General features: G+C 36.6%; 1 protein-coding gene across 1 annotated transcript in view; it reads left to right on the forward strand.

The window, feature by feature from the left end:
- LOC140141557 (radixin-like) overlaps nucleotides 1-24041 on the forward strand; it is a 55443-nt gene that overhangs the window by 6908 nt on the left and 24494 nt on the right. The window contains exons 3-4 of the mRNA XM_072163465.1: nucleotides 5876-5959; nucleotides 11993-12088. Coding sequence (XP_072019566.1) covers nucleotides 5876-5959; nucleotides 11993-12088 — 180 coding nt within the window. The remainder of the gene's footprint in view (nucleotides 1-5875; nucleotides 5960-11992; nucleotides 12089-24041) is intronic.

Here is a 24041-nt window from a genome sequence, read left to right on the forward strand (position 1 = left end):
CATTTACTATGACATGAATACAAAGTATCAATTTTCATATTAAAAATACAAAATATCTTGAAATTTTTTTGTTGAATTTTGGGTACCCGGGGAGGGTATTTCCTACCCGGGTAATGTAATCTCGGGCGGGTACATGTACCCGCTAGCCCGCCCGAAAATGCCAGCCTTAGTGAACATGGTGAAGGGCTAAATGTAATGAAATCTGGCATAGAGCAGTTCTAACAGACCAAGCTATGTTTCAGTCTTAATTTCGGTTGACAAACTGGTATAGTCTTAGGCCAAAAAAAAAAGTTGTTTGCTTTAAATGTCATGTGCAACCAATAGAATTAGAATGTCCAGTCATATTCAGATAAATTTGTTGGAGGGGAAGGGGGCATAAAATTTGCTAATATTTGACGTCTTTGTGGCATAGGATAAAGTTTTGGGGTGCAGAATAGAAAAGAAACCCCTGAAAAAAGTATTGAATACTGGTACATGGTTATTCAATCAGTCATGGATTGCTAAATTTAGTACCTATCATCATCAGTATCCAACCGAGAGCTCCCTGTACATGTGAATACACTTGTACGTCACACAGTGATTTGCATCAGTTCTTGTGATCTTACATAGTTTGGTATCGATAACTAGCAAAATAGAGGCCCATGCCCACGCTAAAATATTTAGATGCCTCCTGGAGGTCCTGATTCTTATAGAATCCTCTAAAATGAGTGTTACCAGAAAATTAGCTCGATTAAATTTAAATGTCATGTGCAACCAATAGAATTAGAATGTCCAGTCATATTCAGATAAATTTGTTAAAGGGAAGGGGCATAAAATTTGCTAATATTTGGCGTCTTTGTGGCATAGGATAAAGTTTTGGGGTGCAGAATAAATGATTTGGCAACACTTAAAACTTTAAATGATCCTGGAGTGAAGTATGTGTTGGATGTGGAAGAGATGCTGGGGTTTCCCTCAGATGTCAATGAAAAAACAAAAGTTGATATTTTGAGTGAGGAATCTTTGTGTCAACTTTCAAACTTCAAAGGTCAAAAGACTAAGCAAGTGTTCTCTTGTTTAGGCAACGAAAAAAGAAACCCCTGTTCAACGGGCTCGACCGACCCAGATTTTGAACAAATTGGGGAAAAAAAATCCTGTACAAATGAATGCCGACCCAAATTTCAGGAACAAAATTTTTTGTGTGTATTTTCTCAAATTACAAATTATTTTACAGATTTTGGTGATTTTTTGGGGCATTTAAAAAAAAAAGAAGAAAAAAAGGGCGATCGACCTGACTTGTTACATTTTTCTGTAAAGCCTTGTCACAAATGTTGGTCAAATGAATCCCTAAAAATAAGTACATGTACTGTGAAAAGATTTGTCCGGTTAATTTGCTGTCACCGTCCGTTATTTATTATAATTTGGAGAACACACTTGTAGTGAACATTAGGCCTGATATTTTCGGTAATTTTGTACCCGGGTACCGGCGCATTTTTTGAGGCGGGTAACTGGTACCAAATGCAACAACAAAAATGTTGTTTTTTTTATTTTTTTTATTTAAAGTTTTTTTTTTTTTCGGTTTTGTAGTGTCCCTGGACCTAGACCTAAATGCTAGGATCATTCATGGTTGACCTAAAAAAAATCAAATTCAATGCATTTACTATGACATGAATACAAAGTATCAATTTTCATATTAAAAATACAAAATATCTTGAAATTTTTTGTTGAATTTTGGGTACCCGGGGAGGGTATTTCCTACCCGGGTAATGTAATCTCGGGCGGGTACATGTACCCGCTAGCCCGCCCGAAAATGCCAGCCTTAGTGAACATGGTGAAGGGCTAAATGTAATGAAATCTGGCATAGAGCAGTTCTAACAGACCAAGCTATGTTTCAGTCTTAATTTCGGTTGACAAACTGGTATAGTCTTAGGCCAAAAAAAAAAAGTTGTTTGCTTTAAATGTCATGTGCAACCAATAGAATTAGAATGTCCAGTCATATTCAGATAAATTTGTTGGAGGGGAAGGGGGCATAAAATTTGCTAATATTTGACGTCTTTGTGGCATAGGATAAAGTTTTGGGGTGCAGAATAAATGATTTGGCAACACTTAAAACTTTAAATGATCCTGGAGTGAAGTATGTGTTGGATGTGGAAGAGATGCTGGGGTTTCCCTCAGATGTCAATGAAAAAACAAAAGTTGATATTTTGAGTGAGTCATCTTTGTGTCAACTTTCAAACTTCAAAGGTCAAAAAGACTAAGCAAGTGTTCTCTTGTTTAGGCAACGACAAAAGAAACCCCTGTTCAACGGGCTCGACCGACCCAGATTTTGAACAAATTGGGGAAAAAAAATCCTGTACAAATGAATGCCGACCCAAATTTCAGGAACAAAATTTTGTGTGTGTATTTTCTCAAATTACAAATTATTTTACAGATTTTGGTGATTTTTTGGGGCATTTAAAAAAAAAGAAGAAAAAAAAGGCCGATCGACCTGACTTGTTACATTTTTCTGTAAAGCCTTGTCACAAATGTTGGTCAAATGAATCCCTAAAAATAAGTACATGTACTGTGAAAAGATTTGTCCGGTTAATTTGCTGTCACCGTCCGTTATTTATTATAATTTGGAGAACACACTTGTAGTGAACATTAGGCCTGATATTTTCGGGTAATTTTGTACCCGGGTACCCGGCGCATTTTTCGGGCGGGTAACCGGGTACCCGAAATTGCAACAACAAAAAATGTTGTTTTTTTATTTTTTTTATTTAAAGTTTTTTTTTTTTTCGGTTTTGTAGTGTCCCTGGACCTAGACCTAAATGCTAGGATCATTCATAGTAAAAATAAAAAAAAAATCAAATTCAATGCATTTACTATGACATGAATACAAAGTATCAATTTTCATATTAAAAATACAAAATATCTTGAAATTTTTTGTTGAATTTTGGGTACCCGGGGAGGGTATTTCCTACCCGGGTAATGTAATCTCGGGCGGGTACATGTACCCGCTAGCCCGCCCGAAAATGCCAGCCTTAGTGAACATGGTGAAGGGCTAAATGTAATGAAATCTGGCATAGAGCAGTTCTAACAGACCAAGCTATGTTTCAGTCTTAATTTCGGTTGACAAACTGGTATAGTCTTAGGCCAAAAAAAAAAGTTGTTTGCTTGCCCTCGTCCGACCGACCGTCTCGGCAGTCCCCCGACCGTCTCGGCAGTCCCGACCGTAGAACTTTTTTTTTTTTTTTGAAAAAAGGGTTTTTTTTGCGATTTTCCCAAAAATGGCATGTATTTTTCGTCTGAAAAACCGATGATTTAAAAGAAACGTTGTTATGTAAAATACCATATCCTGCATGTTTACGTGTCCGGCTGTACCTGACTGTCGGGTTCCGTAATTTCGTATACCACCTCAGCGTCTAAGCTCTAATACAATTTGCTATCCACCTGCACATTTCGGACGGCGCATGTAGGGATGAGTTTATTTACAGGCAAAATATAACCGTGCATATCGTGCAAGAATGGATACAATATAGCAGATGTTAAAATATGGTAAAAGTAGATAAAATTTGAAAACAGTTGTACCAGATATTCATTTCTTGTTTATAAATATTTAGATTCATGATTTTGTTAAGTATCGACTAGGAAGTAACATTGCACTATTTTTTTCAACATGTTTGTTGAGGCTACTTTTATTAAGAGCACAAATCGCTCGGTATAAATATGATTTCACTTTAAACATGGCGGACACAACACGAGTAGCGCTAGCTGTACAGGTGAACCAATGGACCGAACACGCTGATTAATATGATAGTTTTGAAAAACAGAAAACACTACATGTAGGAGAATTGTTCACTTCATTAAACGTAGGTCTACATGTAGAAGAGCTACAATTGTTTAAGGTGCAAGTGGCGAGCACAGATGCTGGACCATGGCGTGATGTTGCTGCTACGGAAATGCTTGAACCATTAATTGCATTCGCCGATTCGGTATTCACCATGTCTGTTTCTGGAAACGGGAAAAAAAAAAACCTTTTCCCGACCGACCGACCCAATTTTTAAAATCCATTCGAGGGCAAGCAAACAATTTTTTTTTTTTTTTTTTACATGTAGTACTAGTAGGGGTCAGTTAAAAGTGTCAAAATGCTCAGGAAGTTATTCTGCATCAAATAATTTGGAGCCAGGGCTAAGAAATCTGAAACATGCTCTATAAACCGGCCCCTACTTTAGTTCATCCAAGCGATCTGCTCCGGAACTAAATGATGTCACAAATTGTCATGGAAACAATGAGACACAATGAGATGAGTTTGTATTAAAGTGATCATTGTTTCTGAATGAACCTACCCCTGAAACAGATGGTGAAGCATGTTCTATAGTTTGTTCAGATGATTTTCAACTTCATTTCAGGGTCATGACCCTCTTGTTATTTTGTTATTTTCAGCTACAATGAGCTATCATATTCCGGTACATTGTTGAGATTGCAAAGCTCACTTTTTTTAACATCATAGGGTTGTCTCAAAAGTGGCTTTTGGTATCCGAGTAATTTCTCTTTTCAACTTTAACTTTTGCTAAATTTATGTACACTCATTACAATGTAAATGTGACCCAGGTCTTCACTCTCACACATATGCAAAATCCTTATTCCTGTGAAATTTTATTTAAAAAGTTTATGTGAACGGAGTTGATGCAGCAACAAAAATACATCTATTTTAAATGGTCTATGATTTTATTAATCGGCCAAACTTAAAAAGACAAATTAAAACCACTAACTGATGTGGATAAATAATTGATTTAGTGGATGTTACTAAGTTTTCAACATGGCTGGTTCATTTACGGTAAGATTGAAGTATATGGATACCTATCATTTATGCTTGGAACAATCACATCAAATTAAACTCGATCATTTTCAAAAATTTGCGTTTATAATCCGGAGTTGCACAACATTGTGTGACTCAGATCCACAGGTTGTGTGTCACACCATGTTCTGAACGGACCAGAAATTGACTACAATTCAAATGATCAAATTGGAAGTGTTAAATCATTATTGTAATTTCATATAAATTGATAACACAACTGTGGACGTGTTTGTTTATTTGTTTGTGTGAATTATCGCTTCGTACATGTGGAAACACACTTAGGTTCTGAAATCTGAATGCTAATAAAAATACTCCCCAAATGTTTCCAAACTACATATTTGGAGCGTGTAAGCGGTTTTGTCATGCAAAATGTTTCAAGATGAGAGCCACTGTGCCAGGCTGTCCTTCGTTACATCTCACCATTCTGTATGCATTCAGCATGTTCAGTATAGTGTGCTAAACATGTTGAATAAAGCTGGGTCAAGCAGGTGTTTTGATACAATTTCCAAGGCTTCCAAGAGACAATCATGATAAATTAGAGGTCTACAACTTGCACATGTAGGCTGAGTATTGTTGAACCTACTGTACATAAATTCATAGATACTGCAAAATAGATATCATTTTAAAACATTGCTATATCAATTATTAGTTTACTCAAGTTTGGTAGTGACGTCAGTGCTTTTTCGCGGTTGCGCCGCAACGGCCCGCAAGTATGCCGACAAGCGGTCCTTGTGTGTGCGCGCGATTACGCTGATTGATACTGCAACTGGTGAAATCTGCACATACGTCACTGTCTCACTGAGGAACTTGAGTGAAAGAAAATTTATTATAAAATTGTATATAAATGAAAGAAAATTTTTTATAAATTTTCTTTGTAGGCCTAATTCATTATCGTTTTTCTAAAGACATAAAAAATTATGTACCCTGGTCCCTGGAACTGGGAAGTTCCGTAGTAAATTAATTTAATGTAAAATCAAAAGATGATGAATTTAATAATGTTTTAATTGATATTTGTTGTTTTACAAATAATGTTTCTGTTATGCATTTTCTTGTTACCAGGTAAATGTCTTAGTGACGACTATGGATGCGGAACTGGAGTTCCAAATCAAACCAAACACAACAGGAAAACAGCTCTTTGACCAGGTAATTTTGTGTTTTGTATGAAACTGAAGTAAAAAATTCAAGAAGAGTTCAAAAGCCTGGGTCCTGAATTTAAATATGAAATGAGGTGTGGTCAACCTTAACTAGTGATTCCAAATAACCTGTTAACCATCCCCTTCTGGAAAAAGCAACATCCCTTGGGGCATTCAGTAATTACTGCACATACATGTACACTGTAGGAGCAATACAGAACCCACATTGTATTCTGGACCTATCCCTAATCCTCTCTTCCTTCATCATCTTTTAAAGAGAAACAGTCAATATGTACGGAGCTAGGAGATCTGCATTAATGCAGTACCAACATTTAACAAGTGCTGCACATTCTAGACTTATCCCGAAGCCTCTCTTCCTTCATCATCTTGTAAAGAGAAGTCAGTCAATGTGTATGGAGCTAGGAGATCTGGATTAGTGCGGTACCAACATTGTACACTGTACATTCTAGACCTATCCCAAATCCTCTCTTCCTTCATCATCTCAAAGAGAAGCAGTTAATGTATGGAGCTAGGAAATCTAGATTAATGCAGTACCAACATTGAACACTGCACATTCTGGACCTATCCCTAATCCTCTCTTCCTTCATCATCTTGTAAAGAGAAGTCAGTCAATGTGTATGGAGCTAGGAGATCTCAAATCTGCATTGATGCGGTATCAACATTGAACACTGCACATTCTGGACCTATCCCTAATCCTCTCTTCCTTCATCATCTTGTAAAGAGAAGTCAGTCAATGTGTATGGAGCTAGGAGATCTCAAATCTGCATTGATGCTAATGCTGGGCTTTTCTGGCGGGCTAGCGGGTACCCGCCCGAGATTTAAAAAAAATTTTTTTTAAAGTTTTTTATTTTTTCGGTTTTGTAGTGTCCCTGGACCTAGACCTAAATGCTATGATCATTCATGGTTGACCTAAAAAAAACAAAAACAAAAAAAACAATTTCAAGATGTTTTGTATAATATGAAAATTGATAATTTGTATTCATGTCATAGTCTATTAATGATTTCAAAATGCATTGAATTTGAATGCATTTTTTTTTTTTTTTTTTTGCAATTTGGTACCCAGTTACCCGCCCGAAAAAATCTATGAGTACCGGGTACAAAATTACCCGAAAATGCCAGGCCTAATTGATGCGGTATCAACATTGAACACTGCATATTCTAGACTTACCCGAAGCCTCTCTTCCTTCATCTTCTAAAGAGAAGCAGTCGATGTGTACAGAGCTAGGAGATCTGCATAGACTGCATTGATGCGGTATCAACATTGAACACTGCACATTCTACATGTAGACCTTTTTCAAAGCCTCTACTCCTTCATCATCTTCTAAAGAAAAGCAGTCAACATGTATAGAACTAGCCCTAGTTCCTCGACGGGGATCGAGGCGGGTAGCGCCGAGACGCATAGCAGGTGATGTCAGAGAGGGGTTGTCAAGGTCCCATAGAGGCACTGAACAAGTGCTACGTGTACAGAGCTAAGGGACGCACCATTAGATTCTCTGGGGTGGCATTGGAGTTTGGGTCAGGCAGAATTTATTTTTTCGCTGCCGAGGGCGGCAGAATTTTTTTTTTTTCGCTTCCAAGAGCACCAAATTTTTTTTTTTCGCCGCCTTCAGCGGCGAAGCTATTTTTTTTTCAATTTTAATGTACATTTTTATACAAAGTTGGGTGGGGAAGTTTTTTTTTTGCTCATCAGTGAGACAAAATTTTTTTTTTTCGTCTCACTAGTGGGCAAAGTTTTTTTTTTTTTTCTCACTAGTGGGCAAAGTTTTTTTTTTCAAAAAACTCCCATGCCCCCCCCTGGAAATCTAATGGTGCGCCCCTAAGAGATCTGGATGTGTTATCAACAAGTGCACATTCTAGACTTATTCAGAAGCTTCTCTTGCCTCACGATAAGCCTGCTGATGGAGCAATCAACATAAGCTTCTTAGTCAACACAGGAGATCTGTGCTGTGGTATACACATTTGTGACATGATCAATGGGAATGAGTCACATGTCGGCCCTGGTCGAAAATAAGTTTTACACATGTTTCTAAAGAGGAGATTTAGAGCTTTCAGAAACTGAAAACCCCATGTTCATATGACTTTTCTTTGTGAAGTTATGTCAATTTATCAATCTCTGAAAACAATATAAAACAAAAGAATTTTAACACTTTCTTTGCCAATATCTCAAAATCAATATTAGCGACATCCGACTCATTTCCCTTGATCGTGTCACATTTGTTCTCTGTACATTCTAAACTTATCTTGCTCCCTGAACCTCTCTTCCATCATCCTAACCTGCTAATGGAGCATTCAAAATGGTGCTACAATGTATAATGTAAGAGATAAAATGGAGTTCAGAGATCTGCATTGATTGATGCTGTACTCACATAGGGGGGAGTGGAGCAGCACATTCTAATTTCTAGACCTATCTGACTCCCTGAGCCTCTCTTCGCTCGTCAACACCCGAGCCTGCTGATGGAACAGTCAAGGCGGAGATCTGCTTAAATGCGTACCCAAATTTGGTATCGCCAGATAAAAATTAATGGCATGTCCACAAACAAAGGCAGTTTTTCATAAAAAACTCCCTGGTGTGAAATACAAAACCCACTTGAAACATATTATTTTTAAATACAAGTAGACCTACATGTACAGTACCGAATGTAAATCTAACGACTGGATGACGGAGAATATTCAGTATTTTTATGTACATGTAAATAGTATTCACCATCAGACGGCACAGAAAAGTGCTACATTACCTTGCATGCATAACAATAGAAAAATCTGGTAGTTAAACAAGTTCCATACCTAGATGTATTATGTAAATCATGGTATAAATGAGGGTCAACCAGAACAACACACAATATTGGAAGCTACATGCTTAATACACTACATACATGTAAATCAGAAATATGGTACCTTGCAAATCGCACTCAAATTTTGGAGTTTTAACTAAATTTAGGTCTTTTTAAAAATGTTATGATTGTGATAACAGTGGTGGGTAGGTTAGGGTTAGGATGGGAGATAAACAAAGTTTAGCTGCATTTCAGTTACAGACATTTTTTTGCAAACTCAAAAATAGTTGACAATAAATACCAAAGGTACAAATCACCACCATTTTTATGACATGAAATTGTTTAAGGGTCAGAAAATAGTTGACAATAAATACCAAACGAACTTACAAATCACCACCATTTTACGACATGAAATTGTTTTAGGATGTAAAAATGAAGACTGGGGGTAGTTGAACAGGTAGTTTTTTTCAAAGTGCCCATTCCATGATGAACTCTGTGGTTGTGGTCTAAAAGCTATAATAATCACTGCAAATATTGATTGAATCATGAACGATTCCCATTGAAATGCTTCCTGTGGTCTAAGGTCAGGCTTTTCAAGAATATCACTGGAATGGAAAGTGATCAATGAAATGAATGAATACCCTACCAAATATGGATAAGGATGACCAAATATGGTTATAGGGAAGACCATAAGTTTACTGGGTTGTAACATATTTGACCCCACAAAAGGTCAAAAACTGAATGTGTGTACTATTACACATTGGTTGGATTATTTTGCAATGAAAATTGATCGAGTAGAAAGTGATAAATCAGGGCTGGGGTTTAGATCACAAGGTAGCACTTGCACACAGTCAAACGCCCTATGCAAGCCTTGAAATAAGCGGGCGCGGGGAGCAAATTTACCCTCGTAAAGCCACCAATTGCGCCTGGTCCTTGTAAAATTTACATGAACCAGGAGCAATTTTCTAAAATAAATTGCTCCTGGTTACAGTTTTGCACTTGATGCAGTCGTGCTGGTATGCTGTATTGTATTATGCAGAAAAGGATTTAATATTGAAAATTGCTCCTGTTTCTTCAGAAATTGTTCCTGGTTCTTGTAAAATCCCAGTGAACCAAGAGCAATGTTCAAAACAAATTGCTCCTGGTTCCAGTCTGCTTATTTCAAGGCGGCCCTATGTCCACACCGTACAAAAGTACAAAACACTCGCACACACCCTACATCCACACACCCTACAAGTATGTATACACATACATCATGCATAGTACAAATGAGGACATGAAAAACATGATACAGATTGTACTATCCAACAGTGGACACTGGACACACAGGTTTGAGCATCTTTTACATAATTGTGGTCCGTGGATGTGGTTAATTTGTTACTATCCAAGTGTGGACTGACCCTCTATTCTTTCATATGATGTTTTAGATCTAGACATGTAAACTTGATTTAGATGATGGTATTTCACTTCCGTATATTAAAAAAAAGAGTAACAAGCAATTAGCAGGGTGGTGGTACCCAGTCAAAACCCCTGCCGTTATCCCTTATGTTCAATGTCCTGCCGCAAGCCCTCAAAGATTGATTTTCAGGAAATGGGGTTGCTCATTTGCATATCCCTGTGGTTAGATTTTAGGACTGATGTCAGTGAGATGTGACTTGGGATTCCCTGATTCATCAATCTGCAATGTAACACCAAGGTCTGACTGAAGTACCTGATTCACTGGGAAGTACCCCAGTAGTTGGAAATGGGAGTTTCCTAATTGTTTTGTATTCAAATAGATCAGGCATTTACTAGTATTGTTATATTTTTATGGTGTTGCTTTTTGATTACCTAGTTTATGCAGGTCATTGTACAATGTATTTGTGTAGGATACACACTAGCGGTTTCCTGTATTGATGGTACTTGTTGATTGAATTGAATTTGTGATTGTATTATTACATGTATAATTGTGATTTGTGATGCTTATGATGTTGTATGTGGGTGGTTGTAGCTAGAGAAGAAGTTCTATGTAAAATTAATACAAATCTTAAAATCTGGAACGGATGAAATAATGAATAAAATTTCAATCGGTCCTCTGGCCAGGATTTGGGCAGGAAGACACTTCCAAATTGTGGACATTGTTGGAACAAGTTGGACAAAAATCAACAAAACTGACATTTTTTGGGAGTTTTATTGCTGAAAAAAGATGGCTTTATTAGGGGGGGGGGGGTCATGGGGTTTCATGAAAAATGTGGACCCTGTATGAATGATTTTCCTCCAAATAAGGATCTTTTGGGGCACTTTTTGATATATATATTCACCAAAAAGTGGACATTTTATTGGATTTGGGGTCTTGCATGTTACAAAACCCTAAATAAAATATGAATAAATAAAATATGAAAAACTGTCATCTTAATTCTCTCAATAATTCTGAGATTCCTCAGTTATGTGCCCGTTCTCTTTTCCGATCTCAATTCTTCTTTCTGGCCATAATCCACAGACCACAATGGGTAGGTCTATATAAAAACAGCTAGTTAAAAATACAATGCACTTTGTATTTAAAATACATTTATAACCCATTAAGTTGTTTATTTTAATCACCTACAATTAGGAGTGAATTACCTGGCCTGGCTAAATGTTCAAGTGCATCAACTGGATAGGGTTAATCAATTGATTGAACTTTAAGTGGTAAAATGGATTTGGAATAACTGAAATCAAATCTGGTTACTGGGAATTTACAAGTGCAATCTGATAACCAATCAATAAAACATCAATATTGCAAACTCTTTATAATATGTTTATGGACATTATATTTTTCAATAGTATGGTATGGTTCAGGAACATGGGGAGAGCTGATGGTTGCCAAACTCTCAATTTGGTAGTCCAATTGAGCGACTTTTGTTCACACTCTCTCAACAAAACATCTCGGGCGTTGGTTATTCCTTCATGTAATTTTACACGAAATTAGGGTTAGGGTTAGAGTTAGGGTTAGTTTAGGGTTAGGATTAGGGTTAGGATTAGGGTTAGAGTTAGGATTAGATTACACGAAATAATTACATGAAGGATCGACCCGGGCGTTCAATTTTACATGGGTATTAATTGAGGAAAATGAGCTTTCTTCTGATACCAAAATCTCAGTTTCAATGAAGAAAATGGGGACTATTGAAGTGTGTTCAGGACACACCCCTTTAATGTCAGGAAATAACAATGTTGGGTATATAAAACCTTTGTCAACATATTTAAATTTTAATTTCTTGGATATTTTTTGATAGGTGGTGAAGACAATAGGATTAAGAGAGATTTGGTTTTTTGGTCTGCAATACATCGACAGCAAAGGCTTCACAACGTGGCTCAAACTAAACAAAAAGGTGAGTGAGTAACATTGAACTGAGACTTTGAATAAGGAGTCAGTCTACAAAAAGATTTTTAAAAGTGGATTCAGAGAGGTAAGTAAATTTTTTCAGCGATACAGAAAAAAAAAATGAGATTGAAGTTATTTCACACAAGTTGAAATATTTTGATCTTTATGTTAGAAAACAAAAGGTTGCAATTGAATTCGAAGGGCCTTGCAACCTTGTTATGTTGTGCCTACCACGAAAAATAATTTGGTCTGAAAACCTACTACACCTAAGCATGTCCTTTTTAAAGACTCTTCTTGTTTGCTATGAATTCAGTTCCAAGTATCTATTCAATTTATTGAATGACTTTATAAATATCTGTCAAAGGCACACTTAATAAATATTAGGTCAATATTAATTATTGCTGTCAAATTTAATTTTTGTAAATAGCTAATATTCAGAAATGATTGATTTGCAATTTGCTGAAACTGCAAAAATGTTTTAGTCATGCCCAGAAGGTAATATAACTTTTTGACTCTGATTTTGGATGACGAATTTGACAGATTGAAAATAGTAAATTGAAGTAATTTTGGATTGAATAAAATTTGACTTCTATTGGCCTCACGTTTTATAGTTGTGCGTCAGATCAAACGCAGAGACTGAAGGCTAGTGGGAGCCCTGCATGTCATGTACGTTTAGTAAGGTAGCACAAGGAAGAAGCGGTATGTGCAGAGTAATTAGTATAAATTAATTGATTTATTGACATACTCAATTACTCATTATTAATTACAGTACATCAGAGTTATGGGGATTTTCCTTTTGAATGTAATTCAAAATATATGTAGATAATTTATTTTGAAAGTTTTTTGTCAAAATTGGGTCAAGTTATACATTACTTTTGCTTCTATTGAACATCTAGCAATGCATGCTCATTCAATGTGTCCCTGACTGGTCAATAGAAGCAGGGATATGATCATATCCCTGACCCTGATAGAAGCGACAGTAATTAAACTGTACTTGTAACTTGATCTAGCTTTGAAAAAAATACTTTCAAAATAAGTTTGCTACCTTGCCTTCAGCCTAAACTTGAAGGTTCTTACAACTAGACACATGGGCAAGTATCTACCAGTCCTACATTGTATAACTTGCCTGCTCTGACTCATTTACATTTCTAGTAAAGTTTATTCAATGGGCAAATCTGCAGTGCCCTAAATGTACATGCTTTGTTTGATCAACATATTCATGTACACCTTGGCAAAACAAGGCTACACCATAATATCCTTGTATAGAACTGAATTCCATAGCCAATCATTAATTGCTCGAATGCATACATACACAGTGTACTGCGGATAGTTAACAATAACTTGTAGCTATTTAGCTACAATGTGTTAACAACTGTTTGTATGAATAATATGCATATAATACAACTCTAAATACCACTTCCAAGGTCCAGGAGGCCTAATTACTCAAATGTCTTAATCACTCATTCTCTAATGAGAAGATACCTTTTGTTCTCTATTTACAAAAACAATCTTTCTAGGTACCACACCCATGTTTTATACCAAGGAAAGTCGGTATAAAATGGGTTGATATTGATACCAGGAAGTTCACATACAGCATGTGTGCCAGCCAGAGCTATGTCATGGGTCATGTCCTCCGAGTTCTTTTCATTCAAATCCAATCCTCTTTTGATACAAAAATGAGCTAGTGGCATAATCTGGTTTTATACAATGCTACGGTGTCCAAAGGTCAAATTTGTCATTGTCACGATTCAGAGATTTTTCACCTAATTTAGGTGAGCTTGGAGTACAAACTACAACTGAACGTTGTATTGGGTTGGTAGTAGAATAGACCAATGCCCCTACTTCAATGAATAGGCCACTGCAAAAATGTAACTACACAATCTGGCAAGTTGTCCAACATTTCATTATTTTTTTGCGAGTCGTTTTCAGTGCAACACATTTTAAGTGGCAGACTCTTTGAAGTTTCTGTTTGAATTTATGTTAACTTTACAACAAAAATGGTTTAAAATGAGTTCAGACCAATGCCCAAGTTTGCATAGGGTTCAAGGGATACTATACTAATAAACCATTTTGTAGGGGAAGGTTAGTACCGTAGTATAATTAAGGAGGTAAAGTTATAAATTTGCAAATTCCCTACATCAAAGTAATGGACGAAAAAATAGCTTTTTTCCAAAATTTGGAGAAAAAAACCAACTCAAAACAAACAGGTCAAGTCATGGAAAAATAAACACAATCTGTATGGAAAAAAACTACAGGTACTTCTTATGTATCTGTGTAAAAAAACCAAGCCCTTCTATAAAATCTTTACCCCTGTTTTGTCCCAGTTGCTGGGTTATACAGACCAGTGGCCACAGATTTGCCTATGTGTGGAGCCTGATGACTGCAATGACCTGAAATTATGGGAATCCTACCTGTGGTTGTCTTGGTGACAGGATAACCACAAAACATGCTAAGTCAGTACACTTGCTTAATGGGCAGGCAAATTAGATATCTTATACTTCCCACAATGCATTTCTTCCATTTCAGTTATCAGGGCTTACTGATTTGCTATCTAGTGCAACATGGGTCGATAGTGACAAAAAATATCTGAACTGATCCTGATCTTGCAAAATATGTTGTATTTCTTGACTATAACAACCCATGTTTAGCCAGTCTATTCCCAACTTTGCCATTTGATGAAATAATGTGATATGTCTGCAAAGGATTAGCTGGGAATCTTGAGTAAGATATCCCCTTAAATATCCTGGAAGAAAATCATAAAATAACAAGAGTTTGCACAGTATAGGCCTAGTACTACAGAAACAGATACATTCAGGGCTTTCTACTGTTTTACCAAGTTTGAATTTTTTCAAAAATCAGAAACTTTGGTGAACTGAAAACAAGACTTTTATTAATTAAAATTAATAAATGAAGGCTACATTATAAATGCATAGCAATATTCGAACTGTCTGAACATCCTGAAGGGGTCAAATTTTGGACATGCAGTTTGGTGAAAATAACAGGCACTTGTCAAATCCTAGCTAAGACCCTCATTGTATATAGAAATTTAAAAGATTTATAACCCATTTGATGAACCTGTAAAATACAATTTTATGGTCATACCATAGAAAGAAACCTTGCCATAACTTTTAAAAAGTAAGTTTGTCTTAGAAAGTTCCATGTACATTTGACCATGTCTCAGATGTTTATGCTGCATAATGCCTGTATCACTGTAAGCTTGTAAAACGGTGTGTGCATACAGCAGGGAACTCTTTACTGCCGCTCATTCTTTAAGATGGCATAAATCTGCAAATATAAACTGTAATTCTTTTGGGACCTGCAAGGAATAAGTAGACTGTGAACAATTTGTTTTGGGTCATGTTTGCTCCCCATGTATTATGAGGCTTATGGGAATATTTGGCCAACACTGAATTCATAAATTATTCAATAAATACACTGTGCACACTGGATAGGCAAAGAGAATTTGGAGGTGGTTACATGCACAAATTGTAAAATAAAAATTCCTTTAAAAAGGAAATTGGCATACCAAAGAAAATGCCCATGATGTACGTAGGGTATTGTCTACTAGTACTAGTACTAGTAGTAGGAATGAGTGAACTGTGAAACAAATAAATAAGGAAGCACTTTAGTGTAGTATTTTACTATTTGAAAAGGTAAACAGTGTGAGTAAAACACATTTTTCGGTATCGATGTCTGTGCTGCTGTAAGGGCTGGAATTTCAGGGAGGCTACCAACTCACCAAGGCCATTGCCTACCCATTTTTAGTTTTGGCTTTGTTGCCTCAGATCTTTTAGTCAACTTCAAGTACTCTTCATCACTTGTTGGCCTTGATGCCCTTTTTTTGGTTTGCCCAGTGGCCTTGAAAATGAGTGCCCCCCCCCCCCCAATTTATAATTTGACGCCTGGCTGCTGTATAATTGCATTATTTTGTTACGTCCTTCAAATAGTACAGAAAGTTGGAATATTAAAATAAGGGACAATGGACATTGAATGATGTTATGCAAGGCATGTTGCATTCAAGGGTGAAAATAAGAGAGCTTGAACCAGGGGCCACTTTGGTAAAAAAAAGTGGCCCCTGGTTCACCAAGATTTGAAGAAACCAAGGGCCACTTCCATTTACGAAGGGGCCAATAAAAATAAAGATGCTGGATGGGTTAAATAAGCACTAGTTGCTTTGAATTTGATACTTTTTGGTTCACACTATCCAGGGGCCAGTTTTGTGAGAAAAGTGTCCCCTGATCAACTACAAATGAGATGGAACCAGGGGCCATTGCAGAGTTTCTGGGGGGCCAAACGGCTCCCGTCTCCCGCTTAATTTCACCCTTGGTTGCATTATGTCGGACATTTCAACACATAAAACTTTCAGTGTAAGTACATGTACAACGTACATCAGCCACATCAAGTGCTTCCATGCATTTAGCTTGAACAAATTTTATGAACATCATGTCGATTAGTTTGATTCCATTTTCCCCCAGAACACTTTCTATAATAATATTTTTAAAATAAGACCACACATTGTACCTAGTACAGACCTTTTCATATTTCAATGTTTTAAATTGTTAGGAGAATCCATTACCAAGCTAGTTAAATAAGATGATTGGTTTTGGTTTTAGTGAGCTGTCATTAGGAATTTATTGACGCCCAGTTTAAGTGCTTTTACTTGTTTGACTGAAACCAGTATAAATTGATGAGCACTAAATTGAGATAATTTGAAGGCTAAATTGATTTCAAGTGGAATGAGATTATAACCTTTATTCATGAGGACACTTTATTATAACAGAAGTGGTTATAAATATTTTGTAGATGAGGCCATAATGCTTTATGGATATTTTTTTGATGCCAGTGTTGACTAAACTACCTTTAAACATTAACAGCAAGCTGCCTTTTTGATTTGGCTTGGTGCTCCTCAAAAAGGAGGGATTTACGACAAACCAAAATGGCAAAATACATTTCTACCGCATTGCAAACAAGCAAACACGCATGCACACAAACACCCACACCCCTACATGTAACATTTGTATGGACAATGGACCTCTTATGCACTGACATTTCACTCTAGAAGCATGGACTTTTATGGTAAGAACCGTAAGGTATTTAACCGCCAAACCGTGGACATTACACCTATGATGGGGGACCTACTCCCCATGCATTATTACTGTGTGCAATGCCCTCTGGCGCTCTCTTCTGACCGTGGACGTGAGTGAAATGTCATAGCTGTGGGTCCACGTTTATCGGTGAAACAAACGCCCACTAACACCCTAGTCTTATGCACCCCTCAATGTGTCTTAAAATGACAAAGTTTAATTCACCATGATATTACAAATTTATTCCATAGCACTGTTGCTTTTTATTTGTTACATGAATGCCTATCTCTTTCTTCACATCAGATAAATTCTCAAATGCAAATTTTACTTCCTTCTTATTATGTTGAATGGTAAACAAAGATTTCATTGCGTTCATGAGTACATGTAATCGAAATTTGTTGAATATCACACAAAGTAAAAGTAGTTGATACAATGTAGGTAGCTTTTATGAGAATAACAATTCATATTATTATAAAGTACATCTCCACACAAACCCAGGCTTATTTTGTGCTTGATCTAACTTGATCAATGAAGCACCCCACCATAAGCAGCTGCCAAAATACTGCAAACTGTTTTCTACCAAGCGGCTTTTATTAATTTTATTTTTTATACCATTCAAACAATGAGAGAAAAATAGATATTATAAATGCAAATAGGTTAAGGCTATTACCACAGTGGAGGTAACGAGGTATATTTGTATAATATTGTATTAGCATCTGTTTCTATTCTATTCATGAATGAATCTAGATGAAACAAGCAAATTTATTACCTAGTAATTTTTTTTTCTAATTTAAGCGTATTTTGATGCAGATGTCACTTGATTTTTGCACAGCTTTAAAAAAACACCACCACTTACAGGCGATAAAAAAACACAAAACAAATCCAAATCCAAACCCTGTTCTACAGGCGGACTGACTCAGATTTTAAAAAAAGAATTAGGTTTTATAGGCCAAAAAAAAGTGTTTGTTTACCCAGACACAGAGGATGTTTAAAGACATTCCCACAACCCAATGGGGTTTCTGACCTTGTATGTCTGGCTTTTGTACACATGAAGTACAGTTGAGCATACCTTGCATTGGAATTGTGTGCAAATATCTGGTGTTTTCATCTTATTATTTAACATTCAAAACATCGAGACTTAGGAATAAAATTAATGCAGTGGGACAATATGAATGTTTCCTGTAAGAAAATCAAATATCATTCCTAAGTCTCAACTATTAGCTCGTTGGCTGCAGTTTTAAAATTACCATTTTGTGTGTGTGGCAATGGGGACTTTGCCTTTAAAATTAGGTTATATTGATCAAATTTCCCAATCATAGTGCATTGTAGGAATGCCTTTAAGCCTCCTCTGACCCAGACATGACCAACCCAAAAAATCAAAAACCATCAAACAATGATATAAAAATAAAGAAAATGATATTTTTTCCCTATAAAAATGCCAAATGACAATTGGAAGTTAATATTCCTGGCAATCACAGCTTTCATTTTCATTTAGCTCCCCCAACAATATTTTACCATCAATCAATATAGAGAACCAAGCATGATACTGAATCTTTATCAAGATTTTGTTGCCAAAGAGATCAAACTTTATATTGTAAGGTTGAAATTACATTAAAGTTTGACACAAGTACAAAATGTAAGGCCCCACTTGCTGTAACATGTGTACAGATCTAAGAAAAAGAAAAAAGAAAAGGAAATCGACCTACCGACCCACTCCTTTCTAACCCATGTGTGGCCAAACAAACACTTATTTTTTTTTTTTTTTGGCCTAAGTTCAGCTGTTTTTTTTTTTTTTATTATTTTTTTTTTGTTTCCCAAAGTGGATGTGTTTGTCGGAAATTGCTGTACAGTAATGCATGTTAAATCAGCTGTTTTGGACAAAAAGATTTATTTTGACTGCAGGGGAAAGAACAAAACATGAGCGAAGCAAGGGAAAAAATTAATTTAAGACAGATTTTGGTGATTTTTAGAGTCATTTGGAAAAAAAGGTCTGATCAATGTTACTTCAAACGTCTGTCCACTCCACCCGTAGAACAGGTATTTTTAGCATCGCCTTATATTAAACTTGTAAAATTGCACACAATTTACTTCCTCTGCTCGGGGCACTGGGCAGTAGTGAGTACCAGGTCAGGAGGATTCTGAATGAATGAAAAGTTTCTGAATGAGGGATGAAAACCCTGTACTACTTCACAGCAATTATAAACCATTATCTACATACATAATAGCCTCATCGGAGCAGCACTGGTAATGAAAATATTGATATTATTTGAATTGATATCAATGTATATTTTGCTTGGTGTAATGTTAGGCGAGATAAGGACCTTGCAAAATTAAACCAAGATTTGAATTACATGCAGCTGTACATTGTACTATTTTAAAAATGAATCGGAGCAGATTGGTTCAGAAGTACGTAGCAAGACTGCAATCTGCCTCTTGAGTAAAAGACAACTGCTTTTTTCTTTTTTTTACATTTCATTTTAGATCAGATTCTATGTGAAGTAGCCCAAGTGACATGTTTCACACGCACTATGTGGGGACATTTTGTTTTCATTTCGGAAATAGCCATAACCCTCATGAATGTTTTTAGCTTGGTTGTGGAATGAGAGCTTCTTCTAAGCACCCCTGTTGACATTATTGTTGTTTATTTGCTGGAATGCTCCCCCCCCCACAATCAAAACATCTGCAACTTGGTACATCACTGCAAAAGTAATTGAGTGTGACCCTCCACCTTTATTGTTCAGATGGGCATAGAGTTAAGTTTGTGTTAGGGTAACATTTTACGCTTTCCTAATGATTTTTCTGTGAATTATGACCGCCCATAAATGTCCCCCTTTTTGAACATTACACACTCCGGGGGCGTTTATTTTAAGGATATAAGGCACGTTGTATCACCTTTTTTATGCAATAACTCAAAATCAATATCAGCGACAGTCGCATTAGATTCATTCCTCTTCATTGTGGCACAAATGTGGAGTGGGCGCTTGATAGTTTGAATACGGACAAAATCACAGACTGGTAATTGCAGTTGGGTATAAGTTACAGTTTAATTAAAATCGGTCTTATGAACGTAAACAGGAAGGTTGTTGTTTCTGGGTCAGAATTCATAAATAGTCTCGGCTACTGTTTGGATTGCAAACGATATGCACATAGTAATTGGCAAGACATCCCCTGATGAAATTCTCTCTAAAAAATTCATTTGTTTTATTCATTCCGGTTTGACTTTCATCGACATTTTTGATAGCAAACTTGTGTTGGCCTATTTTATGTGGAGGTGTGCAACATAAAATGGATAAGTGTAGCGCTGACAGCTGGCACTGTCACAATAAGGGGCATTCCGTGAGAGCAAAATGTAAAAAATTATGGGGTACCTAATAATTGGGTGAGAGCATGATTTTTGGTATTTGGTGAGAGCAAAATGTTTAAAAAAATAGGTCATTGTGTGAGAAATGGACTTTTAACAATTTTAACAATAACATAAATTAAGGAATTTTGAATGCAACTTTTCAAAAATTGGACAAACACTTGCTAAGTCTATAGAATGGTGCTTCGTATTTTCAACACTGCTGTTTTCTTCCTTATGAAAAGGCAACAATAGAGTCGAGTCATCCCTCACTTTTAAGCTAATCCCACAAATGTTTAAATATTCCGACGTTTCGTTGCGATCACTGATGGTAAGTGTCTGTTTTTTCAAATGAAAATTAATGTTGCTAAGTAAGGCTTAGTGCATTATGCATGGCATACCAGTGTTTAAAATAGACACAAAACAAACAGACATGAACTCTAGAGAGCTGGTTTCACACTTTGTGCATGTGTGGCTCACTGTGTGTGTGTACGGTTACGTTACGCCTACGTGATTGTAATGGGTAGAAGAAGCTATTGAACATGTTGAACAGGAATAGACCTGTAGCTCTTGCTGCATAATTATTTTCCAAGGAGCACGAATGACAAAACTTTTTAAAATTAAAAAGTGAAGATGGTCGTTCCGTCTTTCTGTATTAACGATACAGGGTCGCTCTACCAAGTACAATTTAGTACATTATGTATATTATAGATACAAATAAGTTGGTAAAGACAAATTGCTCAATTCAGTATGAATCTCTTCACTAATTGGCACATATACCACTCTCTGCTTGAAAACAAGATGAAGGCATGTACCACTCTCTGCTTGAACAAAATTGGTTTGTTGTCTGTTCATGATAGGGTGATTCAGTTGAAACTGAATCAAGTTTTAAAATCTTCCATGAAAAAGCCCCGGTCTATCTAAGTGCCAATTTTACTCGTACAAAATCTTTGCATAACTACGGTACCAGGGATAGCTCATACAATTTTGTTGTTCCTAGAAACCACGGTAATGTTAGTCACACCTTTTTTTATAGTGGCATCAAACATTGGAATTCATTACCAAATTCCATCAAACAGATCACCAATTTGACCCAATTTAAAAAAACCGTCAAAAAACATCTGATGGATCAAGCCATAAGAACTGAGCAAAGTTCTTTCATTAGGTATTGATGGAGTTTGATCTTTTTCTTTTTGGTCGTAATTTTATGTGCAATATGGGATTTGGGTGTTATTTATTTATTTTGTGCAATATTTTGGGTTCGGGAGTTATTTATTTATTTGGTTCTGTTGCCTGATCTGCTTGTTTCGCCCATCTCTTTTTTCTTTAAGGACCCCAATGGAAATAAGCCTCAATTTTATTGAGGCTTTTTGGCTATCCTTGGTACTTCGTCTGGTGTTTACTCCATAATCCATATATTTCGTTGCTTTATCTGGTATTTCATGCAATTGACTACATCTTGTATACGTATTTATAATGTATATTTTTTTTATCATATGTGCTGTAATATTTTTTATGTGAGTACTGAATAAATATGAATGAATGAATGGCAACTGCACGATTATACTAAAAAATTCCAGCCCAAACCAGGTGTCAAATAATGAAATTTTTTTTTATAAATCACCTAATTTTTCTCTTTAAAAAGCCATTCGTTTCCTAGCCTGGACAGGACACTTACTGAAAATTGCGGGCCAATTATTGCTGAAAATTCATTTTAAACCACTGGTTTCTGGTCAAAAATTGTAGGCCACGCCTTCTCAAAGGGTGGCCCGCGGGCCAAATCCGGCCCGTGGCGCCTTTAAAAGTGGCCCGCGGCCGGGCACTGATTAAAACAAATATATATCTGGGAAAAATTACTTCGTTCTTGTACCTATGTTTTTCATGCAAAATTTGTGGTAAAAATAGGTTAAACCTCTCAACTTCCAGGGGCTCCCCTGGACCCCACCACGCTTACGCTCTATTGATTTTTTTTTTGCCCTTCACCATTATTGTTCAACACAATTTGGCCCTTGAAACAAATTAATTGAGAACCTCTGTTGTAGGCCATCTTTAAAGGTGCGCAATTGGGCTACAAAATAGTGTGATAGGCAACTCCAGATGGCAACTGTACCAATTGCAGGAAACTCCAGTGACAAACCAAGGAAACCGTCAAATCAGTAGGCAATCTGACATACCTGATGACACGGTTCATCGGTTCCATTGTTACACTGGTTCCTATCAATGCCTGATGATTTCATGCCCATGAAAGAAAAGTTGCCACAATTTCCCTCAAGGTCCCCAATTGGGCTCATTTTAAAATGTCCGTTAGCGGCATGATGCAGATATCTAGATTACCGGTACTTCCTTAGTCTTGATTCAAGCCTGTATCCACCCGGGTCCACATACTGTATGTTACACGTGTAAGTAACAGCCGATAACGGTGATCGATTCTCTAGCGATGGGGATTCTCAAATGTGACCTCTCGGCACAACTGAGCCCTGAAGTCGCCAATCATCATTTTTGAGATATTCAACCAAAATATTCTGCTTGAAATTAGCTTTAAAATGATGTATGTCTATAGTACTTGACATTTAAGTAGTGAAAAATCAATAAAACAGTCAATAAATCCTTTGTTTCCTATTGTTTATTGTTAAGTTCGATGGAGCATATCTCAATATAGTGGCACTGGCGACATCCGGGCTCAGTTGTGCCGAGGAGTCACAAATATAAATACCGTACGTATTTGTCCACACACAGTCATCCTACTACAAGTCAATTATACAATTATATACCTTTCAGACTTATAAACCTCCACTCACACCCATGTTTTAAATGTCCTATTCAGACTCCACATCGCTGAAAGTTCAACTTTCTTCGCATCGCGCTGCGATATTATGGCCGTGCACGCTTGTGGAAAATCAAGGTCGGCAGATTGACCATAAAAGGAGATGCAGACCCCACATGCTTTAAAATAAAACATCACAGTATCGCGCGATGAAATTAAAATGTACATTTTAATTTCATTGCGTATTTAATTTCATTGCATCGTGTTTCGTCAGTTTCGATGTGGAGTCTTAATCGGACTTTAAACTGGCCCGGGTTCCTAAGCAGTGCTGTACGGTGCGACCATTTTAAGCGCATTGGCGACTAGATTTTTTCTGATGCGACTAAACCTTCAATCAATGGCAACCAACTGTTGAAGCTTTTAATCGCCAGCAAATGCAAAACATGTACATATGGATGATAATATAGGATAGGTCAAAAGTTTTGATTGTTTTTAAGCACTCAAGATGGCGTCAAAATAAAAAAAAACTTTGAATTTGATGGAGCTTTTGGGAAACAAGAAGGATGACGATGAAACAATTAAATCAGGAAATCCAACAGCAGTTGATACTTTTAATGAACCTAGTAGAACCTGGAACTGGAAATGGAAGTAAGCCTAAAAAAACTTTAAATTGTTTTTTTACTTGGGAGCAAAATTTGGGCGCCTAAATTGATAAAGTTAGGAGCCATTGGCTCCTCAATCAGTTTTTGCACCGTACAGCACTGTTCCTAAG

The sequence above is a fragment of the Amphiura filiformis genome, chromosome 19 (genome assembly GCF_039555335.1).
Source record: "Amphiura filiformis chromosome 19, Afil_fr2py, whole genome shotgun sequence".
NCBI lineage: Eukaryota > Metazoa > Echinodermata > Ophiuroidea > Amphilepidida > Amphiuridae > Amphiura > Amphiura filiformis.